Below are 14,022 nucleotides of genomic sequence, written 5' to 3'. Positions count from 1 at the left end.
ACTGTACTGTAAACAGATGTGCTATCATCCAGGCTTTGTTGTTCCATTTATGGAGAACAGCCAGAGTAGATTTAGCATCATTTTAAAAATCCCTAATTAATTAATTAAAAAAAAAGATTGGGGAGGAAACTTCTTTAAAAGTTAAAAGTGAGAAAAGTAATGAGTCATAATTCATTAACAAAGTTTTTCTGTTACAAAATCACATTTCTTTTGTTGGGAAACATTATATCATGCATTAAATATATGCATTAGTGAACACACTGGGAATTAAGTTATACACGTTAGGTTCTGAAAGTGTTGGTAGCTCTGTTTGTATACAAATCCTAAGTGACATTCTGCAAGCAATTGCTTGGTGGTGCTTTCTTCAAAATATTCAGAATTTTATAAATTGAAGGTTGGGAAGTAGAGAAGTATTAGTATTTATATAAAACCATTCCAGAAATAGTGTAGGTACCAAGAAAGATAGCGCTCTTTTATATTTCTCAAGCCTTTTTGGCTAAAAAAAATAGTTACTATGATAAATGCCACAATGACAAGCTCATGAATTGAATTTATGTACAACCACTTGTTCGTATCAAAGAATACAGCACAAAATGTGTCAAAGATGGATTTCACAAGTTAAAGTGATGATGAAGTACAGTATGTAGAGCAAGTATCATGTATCTAGTAGTTTCTACACGACTGCACATCAGAATCATCTTGGCAGGTTGATGGTCACCTGGCAAGTGCTGCAAAGGGTGAAACAAAGGGGGCCCTGGCAGGCAATTTGATCAGTGTTTCCGCTGTCCTTTTCCTGAGAGATTTTTTCCTTTTGGCATCTGTCACTATTCATACTGTTATTGACAGCTCTGGTATTGTGGGCTGAGGTCTCACCACCTTTCTTCAATGTTTTGTGAATGAGAAAACATGACAATAATGGAAACTATACGTGTACAATCCTCATTTTTGTAAAGCACTCATGCGTTATTTCATATTGACTGTCTCCCGGATAAGGTATAAATAGTTTTAGATGTTAAGCTGCAGGTAACTTGGGGAAGCCAGGACACAAATCCTAGTCTTTTGACTCTTCTTTGCTTTTTTACTTTGTGTGATTCATTCTGTGATCATTCTAACCAGTTGTTGTTGTGCTTTTATTAAAATTAACTTTTAAAACTTAGTACAGGTATACCTCAGAGATATTGCGGGTTTGGTTCTAGATCACTGCAATGAAGTGAATATTGCAATAAAGCAAGTTACACAAATTTTTTGGTCCTAGTGCATATAAAAGTTATGTAGTCTAGTAAGTATACAATAGCATTATGTCTAAAAAAAGTACATTAATTAAAAAATGCCTTTTTATTTGAGACAGAGTCTTGCTCTGTTGCCTGGGCTAGAGTGCCGTGGCATCAGCCTAGCTCACAGCAACCTCAAACTCCTGGGCTCAAGGGATCCTCCTGCCTCAGCCTCCCAAGTAGCTGGGACTACAGGCGTGAGCCAGCATGTCCAACTAATTTTTTCTATTTTTTCTTAGTTTCCCAGCTAATTTCTTTCTATTTTTAGTAAGAGACAGGGGTCTCACTCTTGCTGAGGCTGGTCTCAAACTCCTGACCTCAGGTGATCCCTCTGCCTCGACCTCCCTGAGTGCTAGGATTACAAAGGTGAGCCACCACGCCTGGCCTAAAAAAATTTTATTGCTAAAAAGTACTAATGATCATCTGAGACTTCAGTGATTTTTTTTTTTTTGGCTGGTGGAGGGTCTTTTTTTTTTATTTTGGTCAGCTGAATGTAAGAAATCAGCTGGTGGGGGATCTTGCCTCCATATTGACGGCTGTTGACTCTCAGGGTGGTGGTTGCTGAAGATTGAGATGGCTGTGGCAGTTTCTTAAAATAAGACAGAAGTGGAGTTTCCCCCATCTGTTGACTCTTCTTTTCACGAAAAATTTCTCTGTGTCTTGTGAATGGTGTTTGATAGCATTTTACCCACAGTAGAACTTCCTTCAAAACTGGACTTAGTCTTCTCAAAACCTGCCACTACGTTATCAGCTGTCTTTATGTAATATTCTAAATCATTTGTTGCCATTTCAGCAGTTTTCACAGCATCTTCACCTGGAATACATTCAATCTCAAGAAACCACTTTCTTTGCTCATCCGTACGCAACTGCTCATCCATTCAAGTTTTTTTTTTTTTTTTTTTTTTGAGACAGAGTCTTGCTCTGTTGCCCAGGCTAGAGGGCTGTGGCATTAGTCTAGCTCACAGCAACCTCAGACTCCTGGGCTTAAGCAATCCTACTGCCTCAGCCTCCTGAGTAGCTGGGACCACAAGCCATGTGCCACCATGCCCGGCTAATTTTTCTATATATGTTTTTAGTTGTCTAGCTAATTTCTTTGTATTTTAAGTAGAGACAGGGTCTCGCTCTTGTTCAGGCTGGTCCATTCAAGTTTTATCATGAGATTGTAGCAATTCAGTCCCATCTTCAGGCTTCACTTCTAATTCTAGTTCTCTTGCTATTTCCACCCCATCTGCAGTTACTTCCCTGCCGAAGTCTTCACCCTCTCAAATTCATCCATGAGCTTTGGAGTCAAGTTCTTCCAAACTTCTGTTAATGTTGATATTTTGACTTCTTATGCTTCATCACGAGTGTTCCTAATGGCATCTAGAATGGTGAATTCTTTCCAGAATATTTTCAATTGACCTTTGCCCAGGTCCATCACAGGAATCACAGTCTATGGCAGTTATAGCCTTACAAATGTATTTCTTAAGTAATAAGACTTGAGAGTCAAAATTACTTCTTGGTCCATGGGCTGCAGAATGGATGTTGTGTTAGCTGGCATGAAAACAACATTCATCTCCTTTTACATCTACATCAGAGCTCTTGGGTGACTAGGTGCATTGTCAGTGAGCAGTAAGATTTTGAAAGGAATCTTTTTTTCCTGAGCAGTAGGTCTCAACAGCCGGCTTAAAATAGTCAGTAAACTGTACTGTAAACAGATGTGCTATCATCCAGGCTTTGTTGTTCCATTTATGGAGAACAGCCAGAGTAGATTTAGCATCATTTTAAAAATCCCTAGGAAAATCCCTAGAATGTGCAGAATGATAAATGAGCATTGGCTCCAATTTAAAGTCACCAGCTGTATTAGCCCCTAACAAGAGAGTCAGTCTGTCCTTTGAAGCTTTGAAACCAGGCATTGACTTCTCTTCTCTAGCTATGAAAGTCCTAGATGGCATCTTCTTGGAGTGTAAGTCTGTTTCGTCTGTGTTGAAAATCTGTTTGTTGAGGGTAGCTACCTTCATCAGTGATCTTAGCTAGATCTTCTGGATAACTTGCTATAGCTTCTACATTAACACTTGCTGCTTCACCTTGCACTTTGATGTTATACCTTAAACCTCATGAACCAACCTCTGCTAGCTTCCAAAATTTTTCTACAGCTTCCTTACCCCTCTCAGCCTTCAGAGAATTGAAGAGAATTAGGGCTTTGCTCTGGATTAGGCTTTGGCTTTAGAGAATGTTGTGGCTGGTTTGATCATGATGACCACTAAAACTTTCTCCATTTCAGCCATAAGGCTGTTTCTCTTTCTTATCATTCATGTGTTCACTGGAATAGCACTTTTAATTTCCTTCAAGAACTTTTCCTTTGCATTCAGAACTTGGCTGTTTGGTTCAAGAGGCCTAGCTCTCAGCCTATCTCAGCATTCCTGTCTCACTTCTTTTTTTTTTTTTTTTTGCCCCAAAATCTCCCATTCTTCACTTAATCTTATTCCTCACCTTCTCTGAATTGATATGAGCCACTGATCTGTTTAGTACGTTTACAGCTTTTTTTCACCATGCCCAGCTAATTTTTTTTTTTTTTTCTATTTTTAGTTGTTTGGCCAATTTCTTTCTATTTTTGGTAGAGACGGGGTCTCGCTCTTGCTCACGCTGGTCTCGGACTCCTGAGCTCAGAACAATCCGCCCGCCTCAGCCTCCCAGAGTGCTAGGATTACAGGCGTGAGCCACTGCGCCCGGCATGCGTCACTTTTTAACATGCCTTAGTAAGTTTAATCATCTCTAACTTCTTTTTTTTTTTTTTTTTTGAGACAGAGTCTCACTGTGTTGTCCGGGCTAGAGTGCCGTGGCATCATCCTAGCTCACAGCAACCTCAAACTCCTGGGCTCAAGCGATCCTCCTGCCTCAGCCTCCCGAGTAGCTGGGACTACAGGCATACGCCACCATGCCCGGCTAATTTTTTCTATATATTTTTAGCCGTACAATGAATTTCTTTCTATTTTTGGTAGAGACGGGGTCTCACTCTTGCTCAGGCTGATTTCGAACTCCTGAGCTCAAACAATCCGCCCGCCTCGGTCTCCCAGAGAGCTAGGATTACAGGCGTGAGCCACCGCGCCCGGCCTCTAACTTCTAATTTAAAGTGAGAGATATGTGACTCTTCCTTTGACTTCTATACTTAGAGGCCATTGTAGGGTTATCAATTGGCCTAATTTCAATGTTGTTGTATCTGAGGGAATAGGGAGGCCAGAAGATGGGGAGAGAGTTGGGGGAATAACCCATTGGTACAGCAGTCAGAACACATAGAATATTTATCAGGTACGTTTGCTGTCTCATAAGGACAGAATTTGTGGCACCCCAAAACAATTATAATAACATCAAAGATCACTGATCACAAACCACCATAACAGATATAATAATGATGAAAAAGCTGGAAATATGTTGGAATTATCAAAATGTGATACAGAAGCACACAGGGAGCACGTGCTGTTGGAAAAATGGTGCCAATAGATTTGCTCAATGTAGGGTTGCCACAAACCTTCAATTTGTGAAAAATGCAATTATCTACGAAGTGCAATAAAATGAGATATGTCTATAGAACTTCAGAAAAGGAGATAAGACGTGTTGGAGTTTCACCTCAAACTTTTTATGTGCCCTACATGAAGATAAAAGTAATTGTTTTCCCTTTTTCATTCTTTATAATAAACATTTTAAGATACCAAAACATTTATGTTATATAATATTACCAAAGGTGAGTTTTAAAGGAGAGGTTTTTTTTCTTCTCCTGGCAATTGGATTTGGTTACACCTTTAATGTCCAAAAGTCTAGCATCTTTCTCTCTTGGCAAAGAAATTTATTTATTTTCAGTGTTTGTTTCCTCCAAATTCAGGTGTTGCTTGATTGGGCAAGACAGTCACTGGTTGCATTTTATAAGAAAAAACTTGAACTGAAGGAAGATATCGTTGAAAGGCTTTGGATCTATATAGATAACATTTTACATAGCAGGAAATTGCAGAATCTCCTCAAGAATGGAAAGACGATTAACCTTCAGATTTCCCTCGTCAAGGTAATTGCCCGTCTCTTCAGTTGTGCTGTATGGGTTACATACATCTCTGTTGATTTCTCATTAGTGTTGGAGGCTTATTTGTTTGAGCATTAATTATGTGAAGATGTAGGAAATATCAAGGTAGAAGAGGAGAAGGAAGTAATCATATTATTAGAATTATAATAATAATTGATGTTTGTTGAATGTACATGTATGCTGTATACTGTGCCAAGCACTTTGATATTTAATATTCAAGAAAAGCTGAGAAATGTTTTATGAACAGGTTGTTGATTATCTTTCTCACTGGAAAAGGTAGCCAGCAAATTGTGCACCCTGAGCTTTTTTTCCCTTCACCTTTCTTTTACCTGGAGGGAGATCAAAGGCCAAAATCTGGGTAGGAATTTCCTCAAAGGTTTGTGACTGAAAGTGATTTTGAAGTCTCAGATTTAGTATGAACTTCATTGTCAAAACTGAATGTGTTGAAATATCGTGAGAATAGTTAGTTCTAATAAGAACTACTAACGGATACTTAGTGTGTTAGTTCTCAAAGAGGTTAAGTAACTTTCCTAAAGTCACATGGCTAGTAAGTGGCAGAGCTGGAATTTGAACCTGGATCTGCCCGAATACAAAGCCTGTGCTGGGAAACCACCAAGACCCCTCACCCACGTGAGTGTGCAGGTAGAGAAAATCAGCAGAAGAATCAGAGAAGAATGAAATACTGTAGTTGAGCTACCTGATGGTTTGTAGGCTTTAATGGTTCTTGAAATTGTGTTCTGGACTGTGTCACTTTTTAAAATAATAGACTGTGGTCACCAAAGTGGATAATTCTGAATCATCCTTTGGGGTATAGGAAGCAAATCTTAGAATGTCTCTATGTTTAAAAAAAAACATACTTATTTAATTTCTATTTTTATGTATGCTTTATAATTATATAAAATAGTACTGTAATATGTATATAATTTAGAAATAAATTACACTGGGTGTAAATGTGGAAAAAATTTTTATTGATCAGTAGTATAATCAAAAATTTGGAATGCACTGGCATTTAAGGATTTGATATTTTTGTTACAGCTTTTCCATAAGGACTCTAAAGGTCCATGGCTGGCAGTTATGTGAATGGAAATAATAGTAGCTATCTCACTGGACTACTGATAACTTAACACGCAGGATAAATTTTATTCTCGGATTCCATAAGTCTGGGAGCAAATCACTTAGCCAGTGAGTGAACTCAGGAATCTGTCTGGCTCTCATAATTTCTGGTATTTATGAATTTTGGAATTTTAAGAGCAGTAGACAATGGATCTGCTCTGTAAGTAGTAACTGGCAACCTTGGCTTTCCTTTTTTAAGAGTGCCATTTGCTTTGACTTTTTTAATAGAAAAAGTACAGTTGACTATAAACATGTATTTTGGACCACAGGATCATAACCCAAGGACCACTATCCACCTACCTGGTAACGTCTAAGCTGAATTGTAGGTTTAAGATCTAAGAAGGAAGTAATCTTCGGCATTTAAGCTTTACAAAACACAGCTTTTTAGAAAGGGACAGCAAATTTACAAAGGCACTGATTCTTTCCAGATTTGTATTCATAGGAGATGGATGTGTGAAGGAATTAAAGCAGGTGCTTTGCCTTATGTTGATGCATTAGACCTGTGGTCCCCAATCCCCAGGCTGCAGCCCAGTATGGGTCCTTGGCCTGTTAGGAAGTGGGCTGCACATTGCTGCCTGAGCCCTCCGCCTCCTGTCATCCCCCATCCCCCATCCATGGAAAAATTGTCTTTCATGAATTGGTCCCTGGTGCCAAAAAGGTTGGGGAGCACTGCTTAAGCAGATGTCAGGTTCACTGAAGTATGATACTCTGGACGTTTGTTTCTCACCAAGATAAGGGGAGGGTTGAGTATATTGATTCCTTTGAACATTTTGTGTGTGTGTGTGTGTGTGTGTGTGTGTGTGTGTGTGTGTGTGTGTGTGTGTATTTACGGTCAGTAATGAGTTTCCTGTCTTTCTTGATGTTCAGATCATAAATGAGAGAGTGACTGAGTTCTCTCATTCGGGATCCCGAAGAAACATCTGTGCCATCTTGAGCTGCTGCCAGGGCATCCTCTCAACGCCTGCCCTTGCTGTCATCTACACGGCCAAACAGGAGCTGCTGGTGGCCTTGCTGAGCCAGTTGTGCTTATCAGCCTGTAGGCAGCCGGAAGAAGCCATGGTGGCCCAGTTGTTTGAGGTCATTCGCCTGGCTCTTGGCCATTACCTCTTGATCCAGCAGCAGCAGGTCAACCCAAGACGTGCCTTTGGGGATGTGACCGGGTACCTGCTCCAGCCTTGCTTGGTCTTGAGGCATTTACTCTCCGGGGGCACGTGGACACAGGCCAGCCAGGGCCAGCTGTGGCAGGCACTGAGCCGGGATGTTAGGAGTCAGATTGAGGCCATGCTCCGGGGTGGAGTTTTTCAGCCCGAACTGCTGTCATCCTACAAAGAGGAGCTCTTGGACCAGCAGCAAGAGGACGTGAAGATGGGAGCCATGAAGAACCTTCTATCTCCCATGGACACCGTGATCAGCAAGCTGGTCAGCGCTGGCTACTGTGCACCATCCCTCCATGCCACTGTGGTGGCAAACTCGGTGGCCTTGCTCTATAAGCTCTTTCTAGATTCTTACTTCAAGGAAGGAAACCAGCTTCTCTGCTTCCAGGTTCTCCCCAGGCTGTTTCGCTGCTTGAGGATTTCAGAGCTGCAGGAGAAGCAGGTAAAAGCCCTGTCCACGTCAGATTGGACCACAGAACTTTTGGTTGTGGAACAGCTGCTCAACTCAGTGGCCAGCAACAATATCTATAACATTGCTGCGGACAGGATCCGGCACGGAGAGGCTCAATTCCACTTTTACCGCTGTTTGGCTGAGCTGCTGATGAACCATCCACAAGCATCTGTGCCGGCCTGGTTCCGCTGCCTCAAGACTTTGATGTCTCTGAATCATTTGATTTTGGAGCCAGACCTGGATGACCTGCTGGCTTCAGCTTGGATTGATGCAGAAGTAACAGATTTTCGAACCAAAAAAGCCCAGGAGGCACTTATTCACACTCTCTTCCAGACATATGCCAAACTCCGACAAGTACCACGGTTGTTTGAGGAGGTTTTAGGGGTGATCTGTCGTCCAGCTGCGGAGGTGCTGAGGCAGCCTGTGCTGGCCTCAGGGCCCTCCACAGTGCTCTGTGCATGCCTGCTGGAGCTGCCCCCAAGCCAGATCTTGGACACGTGGTCCCTTGTGCTGGAAAAGTTTCAGTCTTTAGTCTTGCCCTGTTTGCGGAGTGATGTTGACATGGCCCTGAAGTCACTGTCTCTTAGCACACTGCTACACTGTGTCATGTTCAACATGAGGAGCCTGGACAGTAGCACACCCCTGCCCATCATCAGACGGACACAATGCATGATGGAGAGGATGCTAGGAGAGATTGTGCAGCCCCTGCTGGCCCTTCTCCTGGGCCCCCCGGGCCCAGAAGTTGAGCTGTGGCTGCAGAAGGTCAGTGACTCTGTACTCCTGCTCTCTTACACCTGGGCCCACGTGGATACCATGTGCAGTATGAACTGCAGCCAGTATCACTCTGTGTCTGGGGCGCTGACAGGTGTTGCTCTGGAGATCTCGAACCTCCCTTCGTTGCTCCCAGGTGTAGAAACACGAGTTTGGAAGAAGATAGAGACGTTTACAGCTCAGTTCAACTCTCTCGGCAGGTATTGCTTAGAACAACTCTACCTGCAGAAAATGAAAAGGACTTTAATGCAAACCAGTGTTCTATCTGAAGAAGCCCTCCAAACTTTGAGGTGTGATGCTGCCTATATTATTGGTTCTGGCCGAGAAAGCTTGAATCAAAGAACGACAGCTTCCTGGGATGGCCAGGTAGGGACAGTGAGTGCACTCACATACCCGGTAGCACACTGGCACTTAATTGTGTCGAATCTCACAATTTTAATATCCTATCTTTGTCCAGATGATGTGAGATACCTGGCCAGTGTCCTGCTGAGAACTTTACCAATGAGCAAAGCCCAGGAAGGCTCAGTAGATGAAGAGCCATACATCACGCTTGAAAATATATCCAAGGCGATCCTTCACAGCCCCCTCTTTCCAGAGATGCAGCCCCTTCATTCCGCTTTCTTAATGTGCATAACTGTGAGGTGTTCTCGCATTCTGTGTTCTGGTGCTCAGAGTGACCAGGGTCTTCTCAGTCAGCAGCTTCCCTGGCTTTTTGAAAAGGACCACACAGCTGTGGCTCATTGGGAAAACAGATTTGTAAAAGTTGGACCCGAAGGTATAGAACCCAGAGAAGAAATTGCTCAGAACTTACTCTCCCTGGTCAAGAGTGACTTCCCTTTCCAGTTGGAGGGAGAACAGTTAGAAAGCATCTTGGGGCTATTGGAAGTTATTTCCACTCTACAGCTGGACAGCTTTTTGCCACCCCATCATGTACATTATTTTCTTATGTTACTGTCCTTGGCTGTCACCAAACTGGGGCATTCTTGCTCCTCCTCACTGGCCCTCAAGTTCTTGATAACTTGCTACCAGCTTCTTGGTTACCTACAAAGGGGAAGAAGCGCCCGCTTGGTGTTCAAGACCATGTATGCTAGTGATCTTTTTGAGATCGTACTGACCTCATTGTTCAAAGCCAGTGGTAGATTCCTTATTGAGACGGACGACCCCTCTTGGCTGGAACTCCTCCAAGTGATAGGGACATTCTTGGAGGAGCTGATGCAGATGCTCATCCAAATGAAGCTGAGCTTGGTGCTCAATTTTGGAAAAATCACCACATTCCTCTCTAGTTGTAAACTGTGCACTGAGGCAGCCTCTGGCAAACAGTTGGACAGTCAGAAAGCTCTGAGCAGGCAACTCCTTCTGGTGTCTTTAACCAAGTTGTGCCAAGTCTTGGGACCTTACGTGAAGGAGGAGAAGCCGGGCCAGGAGGCCCCAGCAGCACTGGCTGAGCTGCTGCAGCAGGCCGTGCGGCAGACGGGGACCGTGGTGCAGCTCTGCTTCCCGCCAGGGACCGGGGTCCAGCACCTTCCCTCAGTGCTCATCTCGTCTGTCAACACGCTCTTGGAAGCGGACCTGAACCCGTGCTGCAGGGATGGCGGGGCCGAGGTTTCCCAAGTGACAGACAACACACTGCTCTCCCGCGCTGCCCTGTACCAGGGCATCTACTCTCAGGTGCTGTCAGAGTTGCCGGCTCTGGCAGGACACGATCAGTCTTTTCAGGCAGCCTTGCAGTTTTTAACCCTGTTCTTTTTGGCCCCAGAACTCCACCCCAAGAAGGAGTCTGTGTTTACCTCCATGTTTCATTCTGTGAGAAAAGTTCTTGCAGGTAAGATATTTCTCTTGAGCTAATTCTGCACCATAGAGGTTGCCACCTCCCTGCGATGCTTTTTGGAACAGTGAATAAGTGAACACGTGGTGTATTCAGGCACCGCACAGGAGCAGGGAGAAGGTCTCTCTCCCAGGCCTGGCACCCACGACTTCATGTCCACTTCTACATTCTAGGCACATGTAAACAATTGCCCTTAAAACTGTGTCCCCACTTTTTACACAAATGGCAGCCTCCTAGGTAAGTCTCTCAGCACCTCAGTTGCTCACTTATCTTGGAGATTGTTTTATATAAGTTTATAGTTTTGAAGTCTACTCCTCTCCTGTTTTTTAGCCTTTCACTTGTCCTGACCGGGGCTGAGTCACACAGATAACTGCATCCTTAGTAGGCTCTTCTGTATCAGGTTTTCAGTGCCATAAATTGAGCTTAAAAAGATGTAAAACCTGCCAACTTTAAAAAAGTATAAATGACTTACTTTCTAAGGAGCTGCATACAATTCCTTGAGGGCAGGACTGTACCTACCTTAGTTCAGCCCCCTGGTGTCAGGGCAGTGCCAGGTGCAGTGAGTGCTAATTGGACAGCGGCTCAACTGCGACATCATCAAAGTATCGGTCAGATGTCATCTTGCAGGCAGCTAACCAGGACCCCAAACACAGCTTGGAGCGAGAAAACTCATGTCTTTTTGCATGAAGAATTGATCTCTGCAGTCCCTAGGTCAAAGATTAATGGGTTACCATGTGGCTATTAAAATGATAATTATGAAAACTGTTTTGAAATATCTAAAAAATATGTTAAGCAAAAAGTGTACTACCATATAAAATGTTAAATATGCCATGATTACAACTTGCTCAAGGCTTCTTGGGCGTGGCTCTGGCTAAAAAATAAAAAATTATTAAAAAAAAATCCCAACTCTATAAAATGTATATACACGTAGACAAGGGCTAGAAACACATGCAAAAATTAAAATAATCATTGTATTGAAGTGTTATAATTATTGCTACTTTCTTATTTTATACCACTTTAATATTATATTTTAATAATCATAACAATACTTTTCTATGTTTTAATTAAATTTGCCACAAGTAGAGGATAGATTATAATATTTTTGGATATCCATTTAGAGCTAGGTAAGATTTTCCTCTAAAAAAGGACTAAATTTAAATAATATAGTGAAAGATCGTTAAGATTTGTTACCCTTACTAGTGTATAAAAATAAAATATACTTTTATTCCCCTGAAAGGACACTAAGTAGTTAACAGATCAGATTTCTTCCTTGTTTCAAGATAGCACACACCACAGTGGTGTGGGTCTTTTCTTTTTCATTTTGGTGGTTATGAAGTCCTTGGGGTTGGGTTTAGAACTCTCTTGAGGTGAGGTCAGGGATCAGGGAGCCACACCTGACCCTTGGCATACACACTGAGTTCTGTGATTCCCGGTGGAGTAGCTGGGATAGGATGGGGCCACCGGCATGCCTCAGACACGTGAGGGTTAAATGGGTTCTAGGAAGTAAAGCCACCTGGTCTGCCTGGGCCATTGCCAGAACTGAAGCGTCATGGCCCAAATAATGCTGCTGTTGTCTCCCTCTCAATAACCTCTCTGTCTCTGGCTTGATTGTGGATTAACTAAAAAGGCTTTGATATTATGTTGTTCTGTCTTATTCTGTCAGCGACTCTTTTAGGATATGGTGTTCACCTTCTTACTGGGAGCTAAAATTGAGTCTTTTGTTAAGACTAGTCACAGTGTTCTAAAGGAACCTCCTAAGAAAGGGCAGCTGGTGGTCTGAAGCCCTGGCCCTTCTGCCCCTTTGCTAAACAGAGTACCATGTCCCCCTTTTCCCCTCCTGCCCTGGTGAGTTGAGGCTGTCTCGAAGCCCTAACTGTATGTCCCTGGACTTCTGCTACCTCTTACCCCAGGGACAGAGCCCCTTGGTCACAGTGAATTCAGGGTTGGGCAAGGTCAGCTTGCCACGCTGTGCCCACAGCCCATGGGCTTGGAGCTTGCTGCATCCAGGCCTCATACACCTGAGCTGTTGGACTCTGTCCAGAGAAGTGCCAGAGTGGTGAAGTGTTCTGGAAGAAGTGCCAAGGGAGGAGTGGCCCAAGGCTTTGGGCAGGGACAGGGAGTGTGAAGGCGGCCACGCAGGTGAACCAGTCCTTGGCGGAGTTCCCTGTGTCCTCAGGGGTAGCTCAGAGGTAAAAGTGAGCTTTTATAAAGAATGATTTTTGCCAGACAGATTACCTCAATTCGGATACGGAATCAACATTTTTAAAAGTGCTTCCTATGGATGTGGAATTGCATACTTCTCTGGAGCTGAACAGGGTGTTGATTTGGTTTATCTAATTAACTAAACAGACATTGACACAAATCACAGAGTAGAGGGCGGTGAGGTGCTAGAAAGTGAACCAGAACTACGGGACTGGGTTGAGAGGCTGCATGCAGGCTAAGCTTGAGTGGCTTTCAAAAGGTAGCTAGGGCAGGTGGAGGTAGCAGAACCTTCCATCTGAGGGCACTCTGCCATGACCTCTGTGTTCTTTTTTTATTCGCCAGCCACAAGAGTTGGTGCTTTTATGCCCATTTCACTGATGAGGGAATTGAGGCTCAGAGATGTCATGAGTCCAGGGTCTTACAGCTTGTAGGAGACTCAGACTTAGATTTTTATCTCAAAGCTTTTGGTCCCCCCTTCCCCCAGTGCTGTAAGTAGTACGCAAAGACAGGAAGTGGGGAGGTGTTCTGGCAATGTGGAACGATCTGATGGGGCTGATCTTCTGGAAAGGTGAGCTGGGGTCAGATGTTAAAGGACCTGAATGCTCTAACTTTGGGCTTTATCATGAAACCAGGGGCCAGAGGACACCGAGGATGCTGGGAAGCGCTGGGTGACTTCAGCAGAGGGTCCCAAGAAGTTTAGGGTTCTCTTGATCTTTTTGACATTCCCATCTGTTTAAAAATACCACCACACTCCTGCACCCCTACTGATTTTGTAAAAGAAATATAAAGAAAATAGAAAAAATAATACACTTGACCCTTGAACAGCATGGGGTCAGGGTGCCAACACTCCTGCACCATCAAAAACCCACATGTAACTTTTGACTCTCCCAAAATTTCTGATAGCCTACTGTTGACTGGAAGCCTTACTGATAACAGTCAGTTGACACATATTTTGTTATATGTATTATATACTGCATTTTTTATTATAAAGTAAGCTAGAGAAAAGAAAGTGTTATTGAGGAAATACGTTTCGTATTCATTAAGTGGGAGTGGATCCTCATAAAGGTCTTCATCCTTATCATCTTCATGGTGAGTAGGCTGAGGAGGAGGAGGAGGAGGAAGGGGGAGGGGTTGGTCTTGCTGTCTCAGGGGTGGCAGAGGTGGAAGAAGATGGACGTATAAGT

The 14,022-nt window shown here is 43.2% G+C and overlaps 1 protein-coding gene across 2 annotated transcripts in view; it reads left to right on the top strand.

Moving 5' to 3' along the window:
* URB2 (URB2 ribosome biogenesis 2 homolog (S. cerevisiae)) overlaps positions 1–14,022 on the top strand; it is a 31,694-nt gene that overhangs the window by 2,066 nt on the left and 15,606 nt on the right. For both annotated transcript variants that reach the window (XM_012660375.1, XM_012660376.1), the window contains exons 3-4: positions 5,131–5,307; positions 7,303–10,633. In XM_012660375.1, the coding sequence (XP_012515829.1) occupies positions 5,131–5,307; positions 7,303–10,633 (3,508 nt within the window). The remainder of the gene's footprint in view (positions 1–5,130; positions 5,308–7,302; positions 10,634–14,022) is intronic.

Source organism: Propithecus coquereli, unplaced genomic scaffold (assembly GCF_000956105.1).
Source record: "Propithecus coquereli isolate 6110/MARCELLA unplaced genomic scaffold, Pcoq_1.0 Scaffold66, whole genome shotgun sequence".
NCBI lineage: Eukaryota > Metazoa > Chordata > Mammalia > Primates > Indriidae > Propithecus > Propithecus coquereli.
This window is presented reverse-complemented; position numbering and strand designations above follow the sequence as displayed.